The sequence below is a fragment of the Phocoena sinus genome, chromosome 10 (assembly GCF_008692025.1).
Source record: "Phocoena sinus isolate mPhoSin1 chromosome 10, mPhoSin1.pri, whole genome shotgun sequence".
In the NCBI taxonomy this organism is placed as follows: domain Eukaryota; kingdom Metazoa; phylum Chordata; class Mammalia; order Artiodactyla; family Phocoenidae; genus Phocoena; species Phocoena sinus.
This window is the reverse complement of record NC_045772.1, coordinates 80,286,937-80,311,129: the sequence shown is the minus strand read 5'-3', so window position 1 is coordinate 80,311,129 and position 24,193 is coordinate 80,286,937. Positions and strand designations below refer to the sequence as shown.

Below are 24,193 nucleotides of genomic sequence, written 5' to 3'. Positions count from 1 at the left end.
GTCAGTGCTAGGTAACTACATATTTAATAACATTTAATAATATTAAACTAAATGTTTAATAACAGCTATTGAAACATTGTCTATTCTTTTGGAGATTCAAAAATGGACTTTTGAAGTAGGTTTCCAACTTAAAAAGTAAAGTTACAGAGTAACAAAGAAACTCCCTTTTCAGTAATTTAAAATGTAGCATACTTGTTAGATGTTAGCAATAATTAGCTTACTGGTATAGCTTTTTAATGATCTATTAATAAAATTATTAATAATCAATAATTATGCCCAAATTTTAAGAAATATCTTAGCAGCAGTTTGAGATACTTAATTTTCATGGATGTATGATTTTGGGCTATATGTAGGTCAGGCTTTTCATTGGATTATGTGTTTTTTCAAATATTTAAAGGAAAAGTATTCTAATGCTATATTATTTTGGAAGTTCTCTACAAACATTTGCTTCTATGAGTTTAATTCATGATGCTAATTTATATTTGACAATGTTAATATGTTAATGGAATCTGTAGGATAATATTGGCTACTCCTAGCAAGATATCATATCCCTTTATAAAATATCCCTTTATAAAATCCTTCAGTGGTTCCCCATTAACTAGCATAAAATCTAAACTACTTAGTATGTCTATTCACAGCAATTTACCACCTCATTACCAGCTACTCATGAACTGTAGGTTATGTATCCTGTACCATAATGAACATAATGTGTTCTTTCATAACTTTGCATATGCTCTTTTCTTTGCTTATATCCCTTTTCAAATTGATCAGACTTGCAAATTCATAGGAATCCTTTAATACACCTCAGATGTAACCTTTCTCAGATGTTTCTTCCCATCCTTTTTCCCTTCTCCCTCTGTCAGTTAGCATTCCTTTTATTGCTTTTATGGTAGTTGCCTGTATACATGTCTGCCCAGCTTCATTAGACTGTGAGGTCACTGAGGACAGGACTGTGTATTTCATTCATCTTTATATTCCCAGCATCTAGTACAATGTCTGGCATATCAGCATTCAGTAAATTTTTGAAAAATTGATCTGATTTGAATTGAATTCCTTGACATGCCCAGTTAAAAATTCAGCTTTGATAACTAAAAGTATTGGCAGTAGCTTTTTAATCCATTATGGATATACTTTTTCCTATTTTTTATGATTTTCAAGTAACTTGAATTTTTTTAATTAGTAAAACTTTTTCCTCATCTAGCACAATGCCTTACTTGTAATCATGAGAAGTGGAATATTACTGTGATTCATGTTCTAGGCAAAGGGAGTTATAAATAAGATGGTAGAAGGTGACACATTTGTGTATTTAGTGGAACAGATACTTCTTTGCTTTCTATTAGATTGGAGTTCACTGACCATTGCATGAAGTAGCTATTGTGTTTTTCTTTGTATTGAATTCATGCTTACAAGGAGAAAAAAGATGATAGGGTCAAATTAAGTTATTCTTTTGTTCTTTTTTCTCTGTTTCTGTGTTCTTTGGAACACATTCTACCACTAAGAAGCAGTATGATTTGGGGCAGATTATTTAATTGCTCTGGGCTTCAATTTCCTGATTTGAAAACAGGTAGTAATAGTACTGCCTCATAGGGTTGTTACGAAAGTTAAATGAATTAATATATGTAAGGTGCTTACTTATCCCATGCCACTTTCCTCACCTTGGCCTTCATTCAGGCCTGAATGTCCTAAGCTCGTTCCTGCCTCCAGCCTTTATGGATGCTCTTCCTCTACTGGGATCAGTCTTCATCTGCCCGATTTCTCCTCAACTCTAGGTTTCCTACTAGATTGGCAGTTCTAGGGCAAGACAGTGCCTGGGACAGTAGTTGTGTAACAAATATGTACTGAGTGAACGAATGAGTGAGTAAATAATTGAGCCAGCTGCGGAGAAAAGAGAACAGGATCATGTGGAATGGAAGGCTCCTTCCTCTAGGGCTGTAGTCAGAGCAGGTTCTCTCATGGTAGGCAGGGAAGAAAAGAGACTGTATATATGTATATTTATTGTGTACATACATAAGTTAAACGGTGAAATTGTAAATGTTTAATAGTTAAGTTATTAAAATTGAAGTCTACAAACTAATCAAACTGCCTGAATGGTGATCAATTTGAGCTTACATTGGTATTTTTAATTGCCCCCCCAGTAATTTGAATATGTTATTGTTTATGCTTTAAAATTAATACATGTCAACTACAGTACAAAAAAAGAAACTCTTAAACAATTGCCCACTTCAATCCTGGGTGTAATTTCAGAAGCTATAAAAATTTGGCAGTGAATTACAAGTCAGGGTACGAAATTATAAATGAAATGTAATCATAGCCGTGCTTTTTAAAAAAATGAATTTAGAAGGACACGCAGCAAATATCACAAGTATTGATTAATTTTATTTTCTTCAAATGTCTCAAGTGTCTGGTAATTGTTTATTGCATGCCAGACATTGTATGTAAAAGACCCATAGAAGCTCCAATTGATGTCATCCATCAGAAAGAATTTCCTCTTTTTTCTCTTGGGCAGAGAGGGTCAGGGGCTTATCTTTTCAGTGCAATCAGAATTGAGCTGGAGCAGGGCTGGGTTACAGTTTTTTAAGAGTTAGTTCACCTTTGTCTCTTCTCAGGCATTTTGATTGGGAACTTGGTGAGTCCGCTTCCACATCTCAAAGTCTGCTTAAGAGTCACTTGTGCTCTTCAGAAGTTTTGAGCTTAACTTGTTAACTTCTAGCCCTTCAGCAGAATCTGGAAGATGTCTTGAGAGGGAGATTGGTTGTGTGAAACAGGACTTCCTCCCTCTAGTAGGACCTTGTCTCCTAAACACTATGAGATTATAGGAGATTTGCTCTTCAGAAGCTTGATTCAGCCTCCCCAGCTTCCCATAAGTAGCCCCAGAGCTAAAACCAGTCAATTCCAATCTGTCATACAAGCCCTGGGTAACAGCTCAAACCTTGCTCATTTCTCTTTTCCCGAGTAGAGTTCTTCTGTGTGGGCCAAGGGCCAGTCTGATACAGAATTGGAAAATGGACTCAGGGAAGAAAATGGCTAGGGATTTTCAGAAGGAGGCTCCCCATATGCTTGCAGCCTGGAATTCACATTGATCTAGTCCAAATTGATTCTAAAACTCTCTGGTGGGACTTTTCTGGTGGTGCAGTGGTTAAGAATCCACCTGCCAATGCAGGGGACATGGGTTCGAGCCCTGGTCCGGGAAGATCCCACATGCTGTGGAGCAGCTAAGCCCGTGCGTCACAACTACTAAGCCTGCGTGCCACAACTACTGAAACCCGGGTGCCTAGAGCCCATGCTCCACAACAAGAGAAGCCACCACAATGAGAAGCCTGTGCACTGCAACGAAGAGTAGCCCCTACTCACAACTAGAGAAAGCCCCCGCACAGCAACGAAGACCCAACACAACCAAAAATAAATAATAAATAAATAAAATAAAATAAAATGTTTTAAAAATTAAAAAAATAAAACTCTCTGGTATATTGATTACCTGGCTTTTTTCCAGTTGTAGCCAAAGCAGAGGCATCCTGTGACCTGTTACATCCTATTTGAAAGTGGAAATCTTAATGTAAAATTAAAAGAAAGAAATTTGGAGTTTTTTTTCCCTCAAGGATTTTATATTTATACCTCTTATATGAAAAATATTCTCAAGTGACAAGCATTATATACAATGTTATTACCTTTTTATCATTACTAGAAGATGATTTTGGAATTGCTTTTTGGTTTTTCTTCATTTTCAAGATATTTTATTAAGGAGACATTTTACAAAGGTTCAGTAGCAGAAACAAGTGAGGGTGCAGTTCTCAGGGGTGGTGAGAGTGGGGTGCCATCACACCACATATCTGAAGGGGCAGGGGAGGGAGGAGCTGCAGAACTGGAGAGAGAGTTGTATGGATGGGCCACCTGACAAGAACTGTGGGGCATCCCCCCCAACAGGGAGAGAGTTGGGAAGGACAACCCTGACCTCACTCTCCATCATTCTCTAGGTGTCTTGCTGGTGCCTCCCATTAGCCAAACCGAACCAGGAGCCAGAATTCAAGGGGTCCCTATGAAAGGTCCATTGGGATTGCTTCTTAATATATCATTTAAACCAACAGCTCTTCCATTTAGCTCTGTTCTTTCTTCAATGATAAGCCCCATTTGGATGGCAGCCATCTGTGAAAACTTATGTATTAATGACTATAAAAGATTTCCCTCAGAAGGTAAATATAGTGCTAACAATTAATCTTTATTTTTCCTGCTTGAAAAACAGAAATTCTAAAGATCTTTTTTATTGATACATGTAACATAGGACTTCAAAAAAGTAGCTTTCTTTTTCTTGAGACAGGTCTTTATAAGAGGTAAATTCTGTGTGTGTGTGTTTTGTCTACATTTGCTTAGACATAAAAAGCCTTCATCCAAAGGAGACTGCTGGAAAACTGGAGATAATTCAGTTATTTTTAAGAACACGCTATTAACTGAGAAAATTAAATCTAATCAGTGATAACATTTATCAAGAAGTAATAAGCATGAAAAATATTACCTTTCTATCAGTGATAAATAAAGACCTTTTGTTTCTGTATTTTTTTAATCTACATTTGATAAATATCAGTCATGATTTTGTGAGTGGGAATAATGATGGCAAAACATTTGGACACTTCTTGTGTTTATATTTCCCTTTAAAGTTTCGCTTTATTGCTTGATGGTGGTAGTGGCGCCCTTGACATGGGAACGTAGATTTTGGAGGTGTGCCAGCAAGGGTTTGAATCCTACTCTTATTTATTCTTCTTCTTAATAAGTTGTGATATTAGTAGTAGATGGTTATTTAGTGTTTATTATGAGCCAGGTACTCTAAGTATGTAGCTCTTCCTTTTAATCCTCAGAACAGTTCTGGGGAGTCAGTTCTTATAGAAATGTAAGCCTATCACAGTAGTAAGTGATGAAGGTAGGATTTAAACTCAGTTCTGTAAAACCCCAAAGCCCATGGTAAATACTGTGCTGTACCCCTCCCTGTGTGACCTTGAGGGAATCACAGATATAAAGCCCTCTACCTGTAATTCTGAAATGAAAAAGCTTTGGAAATTGCTAGTCTTTTCATAACTTATTTGGTGGCAAAATGAACTTTGAATGGATGAGAAGCTATTTATAGCCTTTGTTAATCCCATTTAGTGTGACTATTCATACATGTTGCTAGAAAAGTAGTAATATATTTGATTAGGGGGTGCTGCCGTAGACCTCCTCTGGAGATGTTACAAAATTTACTGTGTGCGTGCTGCATTAACTTTACAAGTTAAAATACAAAAATTCTGAAATCTGAAACATTCCCAGGTGACTGTGCCCCTTTATTTAACTTCTGTAATACTTAGTTTTCTTATCTGTAGAGATGTCAAGATCTAACCCAGTATGTCTTAATATGAATTATATTAAATAATTAATATATACGTGTAAGTATTAAAGTACCTGGTATATAGTAAATATTCAGTTTGGGAGATTGTTACTATTATTATCTTGGAGTTTATATTTAGTTGTGCAGAGTTTGGATCCTAAAGCTAGAGTATGTAGAAAACTAGAGTTTTGTTTAGCTTGTTGCTGAAGCCCAGCACTGCATTGAATCTGTACAGGATTAGTAGGAAGCCATGCCCTTCACAGAATATAAGTGACTTTCCCTTACCAAAGACTATTTAGAACAGCAGGAAGTATAAATGTGCATTATCCTGTAGTTTAGGATTTCCTAACCTTTTTCATGTCACTGCACACACAAAAATTCTCTGCTGAGATAAATAAAGGAGGGAGGATGCTTGTGGCTGCCCCTGCTGCACCAGGCTCACGTGGCACCTGGGTGCTCAGGGAATCAATATCATGGCATACCTATGAACACACCTTGGCAAACCAATGTAGAATTGTATATGTCAAATATAAGGGGAAGATAAAAAATGTTGAAAATTGTTAGTGGATTTACTTTGGTTATCTCCTCTGATTAAGCATCTATTTCAAGTCAGTTAAAATCTAGAAACACCTAGGTGAAACATAATTTTTAAAACAGTTAGGTCTCTTAATTCTTGTCTTCTAACAGTTCAGAATGAGATGGAGGGACTGTTTTACTTAATGCTTTATAAAATGTGTTGACCTCTTAAGTTTATTTCACTTGTAAGTTAGAATTATGAAGAAACTATGACATTGTCTTGAACATTTAAAGCATTGGCAGGAGTAGATAGGCCGGTGATATATTTAATTTCGGACATTTTTTTTTAAGGGGCTGACATTTATTCCTTCCTCATATATTACAGTAAGAATTAGGTATGGTGGGGTAATTTTGTCAGTTATTTTTTTTAAATGTACAAATTCAGAGTTTGGCTGTTAGGAGTTATTTGCAACAGGGCTCTGGGGGTGGGGCATAACAGGAAGTTATTTCATATTATCCCTGACCCCCTGCCAAGCGAAAGCCTCCCTACCGGCTAAAAAGAGGGTGCAGAGCAGATTCTCAACCAGATACGATGTTTCTAGAATGTAAGTTGGAACATTGTCCTCCGCCATAAATTCAGTATAGGGAGGTGGGGCAGACGTAGGGGAGCTGCGAGTACAGAGACCCCACTTGGGCTCAGGAATCTGGGATCTGAGGAAACACCCTACATCTGTTTGTTTCTCTTAAAGGAAAGGGTACACAGTTTAAAGGATTAAAGGAGGGTTTCTTCTTCTTGTGGGTCTCTGTGGTGGAGGAGCTCCTTTCCTGGGCTTCAGTGATCCGAATGGGGTTTGCTGAGTCGGTGGCCTCCGCAGTGGCTTGTTTGCCTTTGGTGGGGATCCTCTTTATCCTTTGAGGGACAAATTTCTAGTGCTTTTCTATTTTCGTGGGCTTTTGGAGCCGGAGTGGGGATGGGAGGGTGGCATGGCTGGAGACTGTTTGCCTCCTTCCTGGTGCTCACTTGGCTCTGAGGAGCCTTGGAGCTCTGTCTGCTCAAGCTGTGGTCTGATTCAAGAGGAGTTTTCAGAGTTAAAATATTATTTCTGACAACCTTACAAATCTGCCTCACTTTTAATACTTGAAAAACTTTATAATTTAGAAGGGTTTACCACCTTCAAAAGTTGTAAGACTAGTGGATCATTCCATAAGAGCCTGTGGCTCAGAATATTGTTATGTGTTAATTTGGAAAGAATGTGGCTGCTATTCAGCACTTCTCTGAACCAGGGCAGATTACATATTAGCTGTGTTGCTTGATTTTTTTCACAGAGCGTTACATCTTCATTTAAATCATAAATCTGAATTATATTAATCTAAAACCTACCAGTGTTCCCTAAAATAACATGGTAATAATTTTTGTAAGAAAAAGTAAGTAGTAATGAAAATTGTTTCCATTATAGGAACAGAAAATAAAGATAATAAGACAAAATTCCAGAATTTATCAAGTCATTATGACTAAAACTCACATGAACTTTATATTTTAAATTTATTGTAATAATTGGTCTTCCCTGTCATTCCCAGAGGCATGTTTCAGAGGTAAATACAGTCTCCTTTCAACTCTCATATTTGGAACCTCAGAAATTTGAAATGTTTGATGAGTTAGAGTTTAGGGACTGGAAAGTGGCAGGGAGTGAGTTTTCTACATCTTTTGGGAAGCAGTATTGCTTTGTAAGTGCAATTTGCAGGGCAGATAAAGTGTAAATTATGTGGGTAGAATTAGTGAGTGGTAACGAGGTGCTCATGTGACAGAGTGTGCAGCCCAAAGCTGCTGGTGCAGGTGGACAGCAGTGCTGGATAAGGGAGGTCAGGCAAGGTGTACACACAGAGTGTGGACCAGACTTCGAGTCATAATTTTCAGAACTCAGAACTTGTTTTTTCCTTTCAGAAAACTGAAGAATGGGAGAAAACGAAGACTGAAGCAGACATGGAAGAGTATGTATGGAAAGATAGCTCCTCAGAAAAAAACATCCTGGAAACCCTTCTCCAAATTAAAGCTGCTGAGAAAAATCTGGAATTAAGTAAAGAAGAGCTCCTTGGTACTGAAGAAGTTGAAGAGTACAGAAAGTCTGTTGTTAGTCTTAAGAATGAGGGGGACAATGAAAATACCCTTTCTCAGTACAAAGAATCAGTGAAGAGACTATTAAATTTGACATGAATTATATAGAAAAATTGCCTTGATTTATTAATTTTATGATATATATGTAATCATTATCTAATTTGATATACAGTTGAAGATGTTAAAAAACCATTGTTTTATTACATCAGAGTTAAAATTATTCCTTTTATCCTAATGTACAAAGGCAGTGATTATTCAGAAGTTTTCTTACTTATGCACTGGGGCAATCAGACCAATTCGATCTCTGTGATTTCTTCTGGTTCTAAAGTGTTTGGATTTTATTTCTACCATAACAACTTTAGTATTCATATATATACAATGTTGTTGTTTTGTCACCTGCTCCATTTCTTTCCCTACAGATTAGTACTTTTTGGTTGCTTTTGAATAATGATTTTGGTTATTTGGGAAGCTAGGCCCAGAACCCAGTCCTCTGACTGAAGTCCAGTGTGTTGTCTGCATGACTGCTATCTGCCTAGTGAGTTTTTGCACATGCTGATTCTGATTAGAAGCAGGTCCTTAGCAGTATTTTCTAACCTAAAAGTTTGTTCCATTCCTCTATTTGGGGGTCACTTTATGTTGATTCAATTCTGTTTAGCATCCTGCTTTCCATTTTCTTTGGCTCATTTCTCCAAGCCTAAGCTTGCAGAAAACTGGAAATGGAGATTAGCTGGTATTCATCTCTCTGGATGCCCCAGCTAGAACTTCCACAGCTCAGGAAAGAGATGAGGTATAAAGATCTTGAATTTAATTGGAGTAAATGACAAAATAACTGCCCTAGGAAACATTTCATTCAATTTAGCTGTCAATTCAGTACTTTTAAGTATATCTGTAAGTCATTTCTTACCACTTAAAGTTGTCGACAAGTGATTAATTTAAAATTGAAATAAAGGAATTATGGAGGCTGTTATTTGCCTAAAACTTATTTTGCTTGACAGAATTTGAGAACATAAAATGCCAAAATGAATTTCAGAACAATTGCTCAAAAGATTTATATAAATTGAAGATATGATTTAGTATTAGCAAGGCCAAGAGTCCGTAGGTTATAAAGGACAACAATAGGGCCTTGAGTTCCATCCATTCCACTGGATGGAAATAGCAAATAAAAAAGTAGATACAACTGAATTTCTAGATCAGGTTTAAAGCATACATAAGTGTATTGAAGTGTTACATTTCTTAGAGAGTCAGAGTTGAGGAAAACTCAGGTGTGGAAACAGGATTGAAGAAGGACACATTTGAAAACAGTAGAAGCTGAGGAGAGGTGGTCATTTGGGAACATGTAAAGAGGTGGTAGATTAGGGTCCTCAGTCCTGTAGTAATAATACAGTGAAGATGGAAGCAGATGGAGTAATGATACGTAATAAAGAATTTGACCTTGCTCAAAGAGAATCTGGCCTCTCCTGTCAGCTTCTGGGAGGTAATCTGTCATACCTCATAGAAGTGTCTTTGGTTAGGGCAGGAGTCAGTCACAATGGATTTTAGGTGGGGCTCGCTATACCTGATAGTCCTAGGCATGCCAGGAAAACCAACCGTGTGTTTAGGGTTGGGGAGCTTTGAGTTTCTTGGTAAGTCCACCCAGCAGCTGAGATCAACTGCCCAGGTAATTGATCAGTCATACCTATGTAATGGAGCCTCAATAAAGATTTAGAACACTGAGGCTCTGGTAGGTTTCCCTGGTTGGCGATACTCTAGACATACTGTCACACATTGGTACTGGGAGAGTAATGCATCCTGCTTCCACGGGGAGAGGACACCAAAACCTGTGAGTTTGGATCACTCCTGAACTTCATCCTTGGTGCTTCTTCCCTTGGCTGATTTTAATCTATATCCTTTCCCTGTAATAAACCGTAACTGTGAGTATAATAGCTTTCATTGGGTTCTGTGAATTCCTCTACTGAATTATTGAACCTGAGAGTGGTTTGGGGACTCCCCATCCCCCGAACTTATAGTTGGTGTCACAAGTAAAGGTGGTCTTGTAGAAGACTGTGCCCTTTTAACCTTTGCAGTTTGGCTAACTCTGAGCAAAGACCTAAGACTCTAAGGCTGTGGCATTGACACCTAATGGCAAAATCTTAGAGCTGTAAGATTAATACAAAACTGCCTCAAAAGGGTAACCGTTGCTGTCATTGTAATGTTAGCAATAATTGAACAGCATTTTTTGTCATTATTTAGACTCTTGTCCTTAAGCTCTAACTGATCTAATGTATACAACGAACATCATACTCATCCTTACAACGAGGATTCTAGGGGACACTTTTTGCTGTACTGATGATATGCAATCACTTCTGACTTCAAACTCTTAAATTTCATAGCTCAGAATGTGCTTAAACACATAGGCAACTAAGAAATAGAACAAACCTGTTTTCTTAATTGTAGGGAGCTTTAGTTTTTTTCTTTGCATATTTTCTTTCCAAAATTGGTAAATGTGTCATAATACTGGACTATTACAGATTTTTTTCCCCAAAGGTCTGGCTGTTTCAGTGCTGGAAAAATTTCGATATCATGGTTATTTCCTAAATGGTGGTAACAACCTTAGCCTTAGTTGTTGACTAGGCCCTGTGATCTTTGTTTCTTAATGTTTTAAATTCTATTCAGAAGTTCTCTTTGGTCCCTTTGGCTTCCAATAAGGACATGGTTTCTAGGCCCAGTCGTTTTTGTCTTGGCTGACTGTTCAGGTCGCCTCTACAGTCTAAGTTTACTCAGTTTATCTGATGGTCAAAGGTAGGGGCTGAAGAAGAGAAGGAGTGTGTTTGTTTTCTTACAAATGTAAATATGTTTTTCCCAAATTATGGTCATTTCTATAAAACAGTTATCAATTTTAGGGAACAAATAAAATTCTGAGAAATCTCAAGGAAGAAAAAACTTCTTTTTTTGGTAGCCCTAGTTGGAAAACCTTCCAACAGTTTTATATTTGAAAGAAAATTAAATAACCTTTTAAAAGAATGTATATACAAATAATTTTTAAAGACAGCTTCCTGAATAACTTAAATATTTTAAGGTAATTTAAATCTTGATATCCCCCCCCAAATTGCCTGAGTTTTTTTCCTAATGTATTAAGAAATTGATAACATTTATGATATGTAATATGAATAGCAAATTAATGTAAATCGATTATATTTTAAAAATTCAGACTTATTTGTGGTTAATATTCTGAGGGAAGAGTGCTATTTTATTAATCTTATAATAGGATTTCCTCTTTGTTCATTATGCTTAAATGGCTGTCTTTTAATGTCCTCACATTAAAAAATATTTTCAGAGATGAGATTAAGGGCCTAAAGTTTAAGATCATTAGAGACTTGAATTACAGTTTTCTACACTTAAGAGTCAGAGTATAAGATTTAGGGGTGAATCTGGTGTAAGTGGACAGAGCTTGAAATACCTAGAGCTAATATTTGCACCTGGGAAAACAACTTATACAACTGAGGGACATAAACTAAACAACTCCCAAGATTTATTCAACAGAAGTCAACAGAAAACTCAAAGATCTTAGTGCCATAATTATTGAGAGGCATGTCAGTTTTTGAAAAAGAAGCTGATTGATTAAGATTGAGAAAGATTAATCAATTGAACATAAAAAATTATATAAAAATCAGGAAACTTTTGCTCATGGGTTAGTAACTGTAATCGTTTATAGTGCTTTTCTGCTCAAGCCACTAAAAGATTTCATTAAAATATGTGACAATAATATGACCTTGACAGGAACCAAATATGACGTTATGGTGTTTTCCTCCCTGTATCTTTTTTCCATACTCATTGAGAAAATGGAGGCTTGTAGTCCAACAGTGATTTTGAACATGGACTTTTGAACCATGTTGCCTATTAAGTCAGGCTTTGCTACATACTAGCTGTGTGACTTTAGGCAAGATACTTAGCCTCTCTTTCCTCAGTTTCCTCATCTGTAAAATGTGATAAGAACAGTCTAATAGTTAACAGTAGTATACTTATCTCACAGAGTTCAAGGAATCAACAAGTTAATACATGTACAGCACTTAAAACTATCTCTTACATGGTGCTGAATAACTGCAGAGATTAGAATTTTCGAACTTCAAAAGGTACAATACACTATTCAAAAAATGGAAATAATCAAAAAGACAATTATGTTTATCAAACATTGGCATTCTTTAGAGACTGGTAAGAATGGGTATCTGTGCTTTTTATTTTTTTTAACCAAACTGCCCTCGTCTTACAGAAAACTACAAATGATACTCTTAAAAGCTTACAATGCTCACATCTTTTACCATTAAGAGCGCTCCTTCAGAATGGTACATTTTTTAATTTGCTTGGATCCTGACTTTCTCTGTCCTAGTTTATACTGGCCCTGGTGCTTTCGACAGCATCCAGATGCCAGGATGACTACACAACAGCAGAGGAAGGTGACAGAGGTGCAGAGGACCAAAGGAACCAACCACGTCTTGGAAGTCACAGGTGCCCCATCAGGTGTTGTGTCTTCATTCTCAGATGTACGGTTTCTGCTGTTGTACCCTTTGGTTTTGTTCAGTACTTGTTTGCTACTGTTGAGTTGGGATGGAAAAGGCACATGAGAAAGTTTTGTGTCTATCGGCACAAAGAAAGGAGAAATAGTCTTGTTATCTGGATTGCTGATGAACTTGGTACTGGCTGACGCCATATTTACGTTTGTGGTAATGGAGTCATTCAGAGAAATGAATCTTGCCCAAGAGTCTGTGGTTAATTCCTTGGAGTACCTAGTAGTATTTGTGGTTGCAAACAAATCTTGATATGTGGTTGAAGATGGAGCCTCTACTGATGGTAGCATTTGGTTTATCATGGTCGTTTGTTGTTTATCTAAATACATAGCTTTTAGAATCCTTAGTCTCTCCCGTATATTAGATGAATAACGGGTGTTTAGATATGTGGGCAGTGATTGTTCAAAAACCAGCAAATCTGGATCTACACCTGAAATATAAATAAGGCATCACTTAAATTTTATTTTTAATTTAGAAGACAGGACCTTAAAGTACAGTTTGGAGAAGTCTTGGATTTTGCCACTATAAGTTATTGAACTAAACTAATTTCAAGTTCCACCTAATTTCAAGTTTCAGCCTACTTCTGAAAGGCTTAGAAACATACTAGCCATGTTTGAATTTTTCTTAACTTTCTAAGACACTTTCTGTTGCAAACGAACTTGGCTACATCACATCGTGGAGAAAACTACCAGGGCTTTTGCGGAGAAAACTACCAGGGCTTTTGCGCAACAATAGCAGTATTGGGCAAGAGCTGCAGAAACAGTAACCATTTGATATGTATGACAATTAAAGTCAAACAAAATGGGGCCTGAGAAGTGTAACTATGCAGAATTATTAGCAGAGCCCTAAATCTCATCCCTTCCCAGTGCCTGAGGGTCCAGTGCCTGAGGGCCTTCAGGGTTCTCTCTCTTCTTGTAAAACTCCTTTCCCTCTGGCTTCAAAAACTCTCAACAGCTTTACAGTTGTCACACTGTTTCCCTTTCAGTCTCTCTTGAGTGTGCTCTCACTCTCAACACACCACCACCTACTCCCTTCCTTTCCTTTCTGACTTTGTTTTGTGCCTTCTGACATTTTGTTTCCACCCTCACTATTCTACCAATTCTGCTTCTGGGGTGATCAGTACTTTCCCTGTTTCCTTATCACTGTATCTCATTGCTTTGGCTTCTCTCTTGTTCTTGATACTGATGGCCACCTCTCCTTGCATTCTTCTCCCGTGACTCCCTGGACCCCAAATTCCTTTGGCACTTTATCTCAGACTGCCTGCCTCTCGCTTTTCCCTTCCTTTGTGCTGGTTCTCTCCTTGGTCCTCACTGATTGTCCAATAATCTTTAGTCTTTAGTCCTTGGTTTTCTGCTGTATTTCTCGTCATCCCATACCAACCACCCTCTCACCCCCCGGTCACCAAAAGATTATCCTCATCAACTGTCACCACTACATTGATGGCCCTGAAATCCACATCCCCAACTTTTTCCTCTTTCTTGAGCTCTGATCTCAGTTCTCCTGTGCTCTACTGGAGGTTCCCACCTAAACATCTCACATCACCGCTGGCATTCTCAAAACCATCATCTGGTCTGCCTCTTTGTCTTTTTCAGCAGCATCATCATTCTTCTGTCACCCATGCTGGACTCTGCACTGCAACAGGATTTTTGAATCTTCAGTTCTCTTCTTCTTTATCCAAAAAGCAACTAAGTGCTATCCAAGCCCTTCCCAATATGCTAGCAACCATCCCTCCTCTTCGTTGCAACTACAGTCACCTTGTCCAGATATAACATTACCCTGACTGCATTTTCTAATCTGCATCCTACATATAATTTTCCTGGGCTAAGATAACCAGACATCACTTTAATGATAGTGCTTTCTCATGAAATACCTTTGCTGGTTCCATATTTCTGACAAAGTCAAACCAAAACTCTCCTCTGTCCTTTTGTTACCTGGCCTACCCTATCCTACCCATATTTCCATTGCAGCCCCAAATGTGCCCCTATTGGAGCCACACCAGTGTTTGTGCTTTCCTGGGGTGTGATATGGAGCTCCTTTTCTTGCCTCTACCTGGCGTCTTCCATGAAGCCTCCTCTGAATAATTGAGCTTTCTTTAGTCTCCCCTTCTTTTGAGCCTTTGTACTTGAGGCAGTATCACACATTTTTGTATTTAATTTTATGTCTTACACTAATTGTAAGACTTGTTGCATCAACTAGATTAGAAGGAGCTCGAGGGCAGAGATATGGCTGTAATCTCCTGCAGTGTGGAGCACAGCATGGAGCATTATGTGTTCAATAAGTCAGACTGATCAAGAAATTCACCTCCTTTGTATCGTGTTGGCAAAAATCTATTCTTTGATGTTTACTGATTTGTACCCTGAGATTATATACATGGGAAAGGACACTTAAATATGTATTTTTCTAAAGGAAAAATGCAGTTGTTATCTTGGGACCAATGCTATGCTAATGTGTGGCTCTAAGTGCATTTCCCCATCCCTGACATCCATCTTTGTAGAATTCTTGTATACAGCATCAGCGAACCTCAAAACTGACATTTAGCATTTTCTTTATTTCCTAGTGGTATCCTTAACCACTACAGTAGAAATACCTATTTTGGTTCTTGCTGAAGGCTCTTGGAATAAATGAAATACAATGCTCTTGTTCAGTCACATATGCTCTGTTATCTGGGATGAACTCATCCTTGCCGAACATGCCAAATGAATGGGAATTTCCTTTTAATTTTCTGCCCTGGAAGCCCCAAACTTTTCCAGACAGACTTCACTGGGAAATAATGATTTAGATTCATACATGGCTACTGCCAACCAATCTCTAGGTTATATGCCTCTACTAAAATATTACTGACATTCTTCAAAATACATACAAAGGACATAAATCATTACCGTCTGTTATGTTGTATAAAATGGCGCTGGTTCCGGGCTCCAATATGCAGCTCTCCAGGGTTGGGCAGTGAATATGGAGGCAGTTGACATCGCCATGAATAGGGTCGTGGAAGAAGACAGCCAAGTTACAGGAAACTGAAAAGGAAGCAGGCAAAGTACATCTGCAGATGGTCTTGATTTCTGCAGCTTGATGAGCTCTGAGTAGCTTACATTTCTTTCAAGAGCACTGGATTAACAGTACGTGGCAGGGCTATGTTCAGACATCTTACAGAACATTATGAACTATCGCAAATGCTTCTGTGAATATGGGAAAATGCCTCTTCAAAAAAATAGCTGCTAGAGGGAAGAGATATGGTAACATATGTATATGTATAACTGATTCACTTTGTTATAAAGCAGAAACTAACACACCATTGTAAAGCAATTATACTCTAGTAAAGATGTAAAAAAAAAAAAAATAGCTACCAATATTCTCAGTAATCTTTCACACATCCCATGCTACACAGATTACCTGGAATCATTTCCCAGTATTTTATGTTCAGGAAAATCCAATTGGCTACAAAAACCTCTGGGGATTTACATAGATCAGATTTCTAGATGCAATACCCTCTCAGAATACTAAGGCACTGAAGTTCAACAGAGAGAGAGAAAGAGGGAAAAAAATAGACAAAGCCTGTAACAGAAGGGGGAGTGATAGGAAGGGCAAAAACAGTAATGACCCGTGTTGTTGGGAGAGGCCCAGGTGGCATAAAGGCAGCAGGCTGGGTGAACATTACCTCGACCCCGACTGCAGGTGTGTGCTAGCCCCATGCTGCAAAGCCACGTCCAGTGAAAAGCTGATCGGTGTCATTCAGAGAGGAAGGGAGTAGACAGACAAGGTGGTTAGCATTTGGGATTCTAGTGGGGAGGGGCTCATCACTTGCTCTTGCCGGCTCCCCTTTTCTAAGTAGATTTGCTCCATAAAAGATACCGTGTTATTTCTGGAAGGTCAGATTTGTTGAATGCAAATCTTCAGTCTGTCCTCCCTTAAGTGCAGCACAGATTTTCCTCCTGCTGTAGTGTAGTAGGAACCATGTGATAGGAAATATTCATTGGCCCAAAGGTATCAGCTTCTTTAATAAAATGAGATTACGGAGGGAGAGTGTACGATTACCAGACCTCTGAGTGTGCCTACAGCTGCTGTGGAATTGCTGGCAGAACCTGCTCTGCTTCTGTGTAAGGTTAACTGCGGGGGTTACGTCTCCCCTATTACTTCTGGGACACCCCGTGTTTCTACACTCTATTTTTCCAGAAGGAGACAGAATAGGACAAAAGTCAACTAATAATACATTGCTAATACATTATAGATCACAAACACATTCCCTGAGGACTGTGCTGTAAAGTTTAAGGAAAAGGAAGGAAGAATATTCAAATTTAGACATCTAAATTTCTGATAAAGTAGTGGATGCTGTAGGGAGCAATTTTTCAAGATCTTTTACATTCTTCATGCATATTTCAGAGTCCCAGTTCTGAGTAGGTTAGCTATTGCAGGATTGTGCATTTTAAAGCTCTGGCTTCTAGGTAAAAACTGGGATGTGTGTTCATGCCTTTTCTTCTTCTGGAGAAAGAAAGCCACAACTTGGAAGCCACAGAGGCTCTAAAATCCTGGAATTCTACTGGATGCTTTTAGTATCCCCGGAAGTCCAGAGGCCACAGCTTCCCTGGTGTGGAGAGTCAGGAAAATTCATGCCACGGGAAAATGCTGAAAAGGTATCACCCCTCCCTCATCTCCTCTCAGTGAAGGCTTCTGGGGTTATAAGCATCTGAAAGCAGAATATCTAGATTTGCTACCTTTTCCAAAATTTCCCTTTAATAAATTAATTGCTCTCTTCTGTGCCTGATTAACTTTTGAGGGCTAAGCCTGTGACAACTTCTCACACTGTGGTCTCTTGACAGTCGGTTTAGACTCTCCAAGGAGCTCCAATTTGCATCCCAGAAATCTTACATGGATAATTGGATAGGAGGCATTGGCAATTAATGTCGGTAAGAAATCACGGGAAGAAAATGTGGAACAACAAGAGAATTATTTTAAAGTGCTGTGTTGCTTTTGTTGTTTCTTTCCAAGTCGCTTTCAAATCTTGGAGAAATGAAAAATAAATGAAGTCTTTAATCAAATGTAACTTGAAATTCTGCAACAATGAAATGTTTTCCTAGTTATAGGCCTTGATTATATTATATGAATGATATTTAACCCTGAATCCAGATTTCAGACCAAAAAAAAAAAAATTCTGTTAGGATATTTTGAAAACTAACTTTCTCTCTCTCTCATTCTCTCTCTCTCTTTCGCGCTCTCTCTCTCTCTCCCTCCTTTCCTCTTTTTCTAGTTGACATATATTTCCCTGTTTCTTTCAAAACATGAATCACAATCTAAATTCCTGTTCAATACATCCCCACACTTGGTCAACCCAAGCAAGCACATTTCAAAAGTGTGATACGATACCAATATCACCAAAAGAACCTTGAAAAGGAAATATTTTTGAAATCATATATGCTATGTTCTGGGCCATAGAAATATTGTTAGCCAGCCCTCAAGGCAATATTTTCATTGAGCACTTTAGTGAAGAGAAGAGGTTCTCTGTTACCTGTAGGTTCATAGCCTCCCGGGTCATTACTAGATTTGTAAATGGAGCCTGCACTGGCCCCAGCTACAAAATCAGTCTCAGTGTCTCTCCCCCTCTGCCCACTGCCTCATCCCAGGGCATCTTCTCTAGTCCCCATCAACTGTTCACTGCACCCTCTGCCTAAGGGTCCTTTCTTAGGTCCTCATTTTGGATGTTTCCCCTGATTTTTGCTCAGGTCTATCATCGACACTTACCATCCTTCCTAAGACAGCAGCTCCGACTGCACTTCTGACCAGTGCTTTCGGAATAATACTTCAAGAACTGGGCCCCCAGCTTCTGAGACTCCTCCAGGTCAATTAGGAGACCTGGGAAGCGTCGGATCCAGCAGTCTCTGTAAAACACAGTGGGTGAGCAGAGAGAGTCTGAGGTCCACCCCATGCTTAAGAGCAAAATCACGCCTGCTGCCACGACCACCACATGCATTTCCCTGGGATGAAGACTCGGCAATGTCTGATGACCAGACAGACACTGAAGCTGACCATCAGGGTTTAGAATGGTTTCTGGAACTTCAGGGCTGTTGTTAAGGGAGAAGGCTCCCTTGGAACTCTGTGAAGGGTCACTTTCTAGAAAAATGAAGCGGCTCTTTGACTGCACGTTGATTTTTCTTTTGTTTCTTCCCAGTTGCACCCCAGGTGAACATTTGACTTGCTGCTGTTAATGCTGAACACTTTCCAGGCCATTTCAATACTCTGTCCTTTAGCCTTTGGAAGACGTAGATTCTTTCCTCTGCTTTTATTCTTTCTGTGAAAGTGAAGTCACAGACACCTTTTACTAAGTAAATATAAAGGCAAGTTGAAGTCCTAGCCAAGAGTGTTTCTGAGGAAAACAATAGTTTAGTCACTTGATGTCAGATAAAGGAAGGATCCATTTCACCAGAAACAAGACATCATTTTGTCAGGACACTTCTATAAAGTTTTTTAAGAAACTTGTGACTGCAGGGTTTTTTTTTTCAATTATCTTATTTTCTTTGATTTGAAGTTCTAATTCAGGTTCACTAGAAAACTAGTTTGAGCATGGGTTTAAATTCTTTGTTTTCACCAAAAAAAAAAAAAAAAAAAAAAAATCAAAAGTAAATGAAAACTGAAAATGAAATTAAAAATTTAAATTTTGCAGTGATTTTGAAAACACTGAATATGAATCCTGGTCACTTCTTGGTGCCAGGCATTTTTTTGCAAAGGCCAGCCGCAAGCTTTTTAAAAAGAAGATTAAAGATCCAGCCAAAAGAATATCCTTATAATGTAGATGGAGCACAACACCCATTAAAGTGTATTTTGTTCAATCAAGATTAAAAAGCATAATTGAAAATTGTGATGCAGTTCAAACTGGGGGTTGCCTAATCTGTTTTCTGATATTTATGTTTTCAAGTTACAAAGAAGTCTTTGGGAAGCACAAACATAAAGGCATCTCTGAAGCAGATGTAGTTACAAGAAATGTGCATTAGGGAAATAGTTTAAAATTTCTACATATTAATAAAGTTACTTCCACTGCAATGCCAAAACATTTGAAAAAAATATTAAAGAAAATGGCTTCCTTTGTGAAGACTGTGTGTTCCATATCCCATACATTCCAAGATGAAATTAGTTCAAAGCATGGAACTGTTGCTTTTTTGTATCCATTTTTATACAAAGCATTAGTGGTAATTAGTTTGGGGCATAAGGTACCATACTGCTCTTTTAAAAAAAAAAAAAGAAACTTTTTCTCTCTTGTGATCTGTTTCTCTTATACTTTTTTGCACACTCACTTGACACAATAATGTTAACATTCTTTGAACTTTCATCTCTTCACCTGTCTACTAATAAGTTTAATAATCATATCTTTTGATTTTTAGAAGCATAGTATTAATTGATAATAAAGAGGATGACAGTCAAAAGACAGAATAACTTTAAAAAAATTTCACTTTCTTTTGAGCAAAAATTGTATCATGGACTAACACCTAACCTTCCATAAGCCACATAAAATGTACTAAAAATTAAAAATATTTTATTCTAATGAACTTCTCTTAGAAAGCAAGTTTCAGTTGCTTACCTGCAAGCAATCTGACTGTTTCATCTGTTCGGAGGAAAGAGGGAAGAGAGGTTTCCTAAAGGCAAAACAGGAGACAGATGAGGAACAAAAGAGTACTCCCTGTTTTACCGTGAGGTTCCATAGCTATTTTGATTAGTTCATGCCCTGGGGACATAAACCGGAAAGTCAACTTTCTAACCTTCTAACCTCCACATCTTTCAGTCGCATTAAATGTGGTTTCTTTCCTGTGATATATAATTCCTTGAAGTTCTCATGTTCCCTGCAGGGATAATGGAACAATCCACAGTTGTTTAATCCTTTTGCTGTCAGATGATGTTCAAGGGGAGACCAAAGTTGCATTTTAAAGAATCTACAAGTTCCAATGTAAAAGCAGGCTCTAAAATTTTTTAAATAAATTTTGGGGTGATTGATAAACATTGAGTCTGGAAACAGGTGACTTCTTGGAGCTGGGTATTTTGAAAAGGAGAGATTAAAAACTGAACAGCAGGGACAGAGGGAGGAAACTTCAACCAACTGAGATGTGGAGCAGAAACATCCCCGCATGAGCCTGATTCAGTAGCTCTGGTGTGGGAACCAGAATTCTTATTTTTATGAAAAGTGTCTCAGGTGATTTCCTAAGATGTTTGGAAAACACTGAAATAGGTGACTGAAATAAGTGAAAGTTTTGCCTACGTGAAATGCTCAGCCTGAATTAAAGAGAATCATTTTAAGAACTGTGCTACTTTAAACTCATTTAAACTGCCCCCTATGCTTTAATGAAAGCAAGATATTTCAGTTTTGCTTATTAAAAAAACAAAAAAGAAACAAAGTTGATTTAGAAGTATTGGAGGTACTAAAAAATAGAGATAAACAATTTTTAAGTGGTAGTGAAGTAATAGCATAGGTTTCCTAAATTCAAAAGATTAAAAAAAAGTCAATATGTCATCCTTGTTTTAAAGATGCTAATTGTAGTATTTACTTAACATTTTCATGTCATCAGTTCATAAAATTGGTGGAAATCATTTTGTAAAATGGGGCCTGAGAAATTGGAATATATCATTAATTATTAAATTGACATGCATTCACTTAAAAAACCCAAACCATACCGAACGGTACAATAAGATATAATACCATCCAAGATCTTACAGTGTTAACATTTTGGTAAACATCCTTCCAGACATCTCCCTTCAAAAAATAGATACTTATATACAATTTTACAAAAATGGATTCACACTGTTTCAGAAACTGTTTTTTAAAAATTCAGTGTAAAATTACATGTTCAGTGTCTCTCAAGAAAGCTCTACATCTAAAATTGTAATAGCTCTATGGTATTTCATTCTACCCATGTACCAAAATTTACTCTGAGCCTTAGCTGTAAAAGAGTATTAAAACAGATTATAATCTACGGAGAGCATTTACAACATGTAATAAACTTTCAATAAACATTAGCCACTCCTAACGTTATACATTGTTTTTCAATTTTTTTATTATTCAAAGCAACACTGTGACAAACATCTTGTACTTTGATTTTTTTCCATTCTAGGTCAAAAGGTATACCTTCCATAAAAATTCTTGCAGAAATAGCCTAACTCTGTGTTTGACCATTACTTTAGGCTTTTGTAAAACAGATCATGATGTGTTTGAAGTGAATCATGGTGCCACAAAGGCCACTCTTTATTATTCATTAATCAGTGGATAACTATAAAAGTATACCTCCAGCTATAGACAAGCAACATTTTCATGCAGCTTAAAAATAATTTTAGGTCTTTTGTAAATAAAGTTTATCTTGCTTTGACGTTGCATTTCTAGCTTAACAGAAAACTTACTTTGTGAGTTATTAAAATGACTTGATCTTTAAGAGGCTTTCAATTCTAAATGACCTTATGTCAGGGGCCAAAAAGCTTACAGGATCAGCGCCCGGTACTGTCAAGCTGACACCCCAGATTACCTGCCCAAGATCTGCTCCGATAATATTACTGTCCGTGAATTGCCTTTCTAATGCACATGATTTTTTTTTTTTTTTTGGTCTGTTTTTAAATAGCAAGAAAATACCAGTCTGAGGCATATCTATGATGGCTGGGAAACAAAAGCATCCACTGGTGAAAGATTCTAAAGAGACCGAGGAGAGACTAAGAGCCTGTTCTTCGCTGCCCCACTGAATCTGGCACTGTTGCTGATGGAGAGACAAATAAATCCCAGGTCCAAGACTCTGACACAGGGGGCAACTTCCAGCAAAATTTCCCCAGCTAAATGCCTAATGCTGGACATGGAACATTAGAGGATGCTAAATTCATGACCACCTACCCCCAAAGAACCTTAGATGTCTCCACTACATGCTCATTGAGAACAAAAGTGTGAAAGGGCCAGGTGAGAACTGAATTTTATCAGTAAGGATTTAAAGGCCAGGTGAAACAAGGTGAAAGCTAGACGTTTTTCCCAGGATCCAAGAAAATATCTTGAAAGAGGCAAGTCATAGGTCCATCTTTGTTTCCTTCACTTTTCCCAGGGAGGCCAGAATCTACTAGAATTTTTTTCTGTGTCTTCAAATTTTTAGTTACTTGTTCATGGTGTATTATAAAGAAAATAAGGGATGACAACACCTCACTGTGAAGCTGTTAGTTACACAGAAAGAAGTGCAAATGTAACCGAACAATGTGTTGAAAGAATTTCATGTTTTACGACATGACTTTCTTCTCTGTTTTTTAACCCTTCCCCTTCCTAACATAAAATGTTAATTAGCTTTGTAGGAGATATCTTTTGTTTGAAATACCGGGCAATGTACTTAATGAAGAAGTTACTATTTAACAACTTGTCATTCATGAAGAAAGCTAAAACTTGTTAAAAAAAAAAAAAAAAGTCCCAATACATATTCTCTCCCCAAGTAGAGGATCACTATTTGGTTCTCAGTCTCTGGTCTGAGAAAGTTTCCAAGCGGCTTTTGGTTAAGATAAGTGTGAACACACACACACAGTGCTCCCTCCCAATACTATCCTTCTTCTACTCAAAGGTAACCTATTACCGCCTACTCTCCCTTTTGAGGATTAATTCATAGCTCATGAGCAGCACAAGATCCTTATTATTTGGGGTGAGGTTTCTATTTGCAGTGTTCGGTGTAAGAAGATGGGGAAGAAGTATCCTTCCTTATGAAGTCCTCAGACTGCAGGGGCAGGGGTAAGGGAGGGGTAAGAGGGTGGCGAGAAAAGCCACCTCTGCAGGCAAATATGCGTAAAAGCGGCCAGACCTTTTGCTCAGAGGTAACATTCCGTGATGGCTAGTCCAACCAAACTGAAATTGGGAATGCAATGGCTGTTAGAAAATATTTAAAAGGCACATGATCTAACTTTATTTAGTTAGAGTTGTACTTCTTTCTTTTAATAGCATAAAGAGAACAGGCCCCAGCGGCAAATACAAGCTCCTCTGCTTCCCAGCCCTTTCTATCGGGGCCACCCCGTGCGCCGAGACCTGCAGAACCTGCTACCATCTGGCTGGCCCTTCTTCCTGCAAGATGGCTCCTACGCGATGACCATTCCGAAGAATCAGCTCGAGGTGCCACCTACACGCTCAGAGACGGCCCGTGTGCCTCTGCCCCCCCGGGACACGATGCCGGACTCGACAGGACTGGCGATCCCCGATATGATGTCTTTTTGACTCCCGGACCCCGACTTATTTCATCCCCTTCCTTCCACGCCCGTTTCTTTTCCTTATCCCTTCCCGCTGGTAAGGCGCCTTGGAAGAAAAGGCAACCGGCTTCATCCCGCCTCCCGCGCGCCCGGAGCCTAGCCGCAGATCCGGCGGGCGGTAGGGTATCGGCGCCCGGCGCGCGGGGGCGGCCGCGGGGACGCGCCTTCCCGAGGCCCGCCGCCGAGGCCTGCCACCTGCTACCCTCCGCGAAAGCCAGAGCCGGGCGGCGGGGGTCTTGCGGGCGGAAGTGAGAAGGCAGGCGTGGGAGGAGGCTGCCTGCTGGGGGGCTGGGATCCCCTCCCGGCCGACGGCCCGGGACGACCCGAGCGGGGAGCTATCGCCGCCCGGGCCTTTTTTGGCGCGGACGGAGGCCAGAGGGGCTGGGCCGCCGGTCCCGGGGGGCGAGGCCGAGCCACCGCCCCCGGGACCGGGAGGAGGGGCCGCCTCGG

The 24,193-nt window shown here is 38.8% G+C and overlaps 2 protein-coding genes across 5 annotated transcripts in view; one reads left to right on the top strand and one right to left on the bottom strand.

Moving 5' to 3' along the window:
- MRPS35 (mitochondrial ribosomal protein S35) overlaps positions 1–8,944 on the top strand; it is a 42,595-nt gene extending 33,651 nt beyond the window's left edge. Inside the window, exon 8 of the mRNA XM_032646264.1 lies at positions 7,809–8,944. Within this exon, the coding sequence (XP_032502155.1) occupies positions 7,809–8,078 (270 nt within the window). The 3' untranslated portion in view covers positions 8,079–8,944. The remainder of the gene's footprint in view (positions 1–7,808) is intronic.
- MANSC4 (MANSC domain containing 4) lies at positions 8,394–24,108 on the bottom strand. 4 transcript variants are annotated; one of them, XM_032646261.1, is made up of 5 exons: positions 23,621–24,108; positions 20,085–20,139; positions 18,254–18,800; positions 15,400–15,534; positions 8,394–12,950 (listed from the first exon to the last, which is right to left on the bottom strand). In XM_032646261.1, exons 3-5 carry the CDS (start codon positions 18,480–18,482, stop codon positions 12,277–12,279), a joined length of 1,038 nt encoding a protein of 345 aa, XP_032502152.1. In that variant the 5' UTR covers positions 18,483–18,800; positions 20,085–20,139; positions 23,621–24,108; the 3' UTR covers positions 8,394–12,276. The 4 variants fall into 4 exon arrangements, with proteins under 4 accessions (XP_032502152.1, XP_032502151.1, XP_032502150.1 ...); XM_032646260.1 differs by lacking the exon at positions 23,621–24,108 and adding an exon at positions 20,263–20,848; XM_032646259.1 differs by lacking the exon at positions 23,621–24,108 and having other exon boundaries at positions 20,085–20,848.
- Between the last annotated feature and the right edge of the window lie 85 nt (positions 24,109–24,193).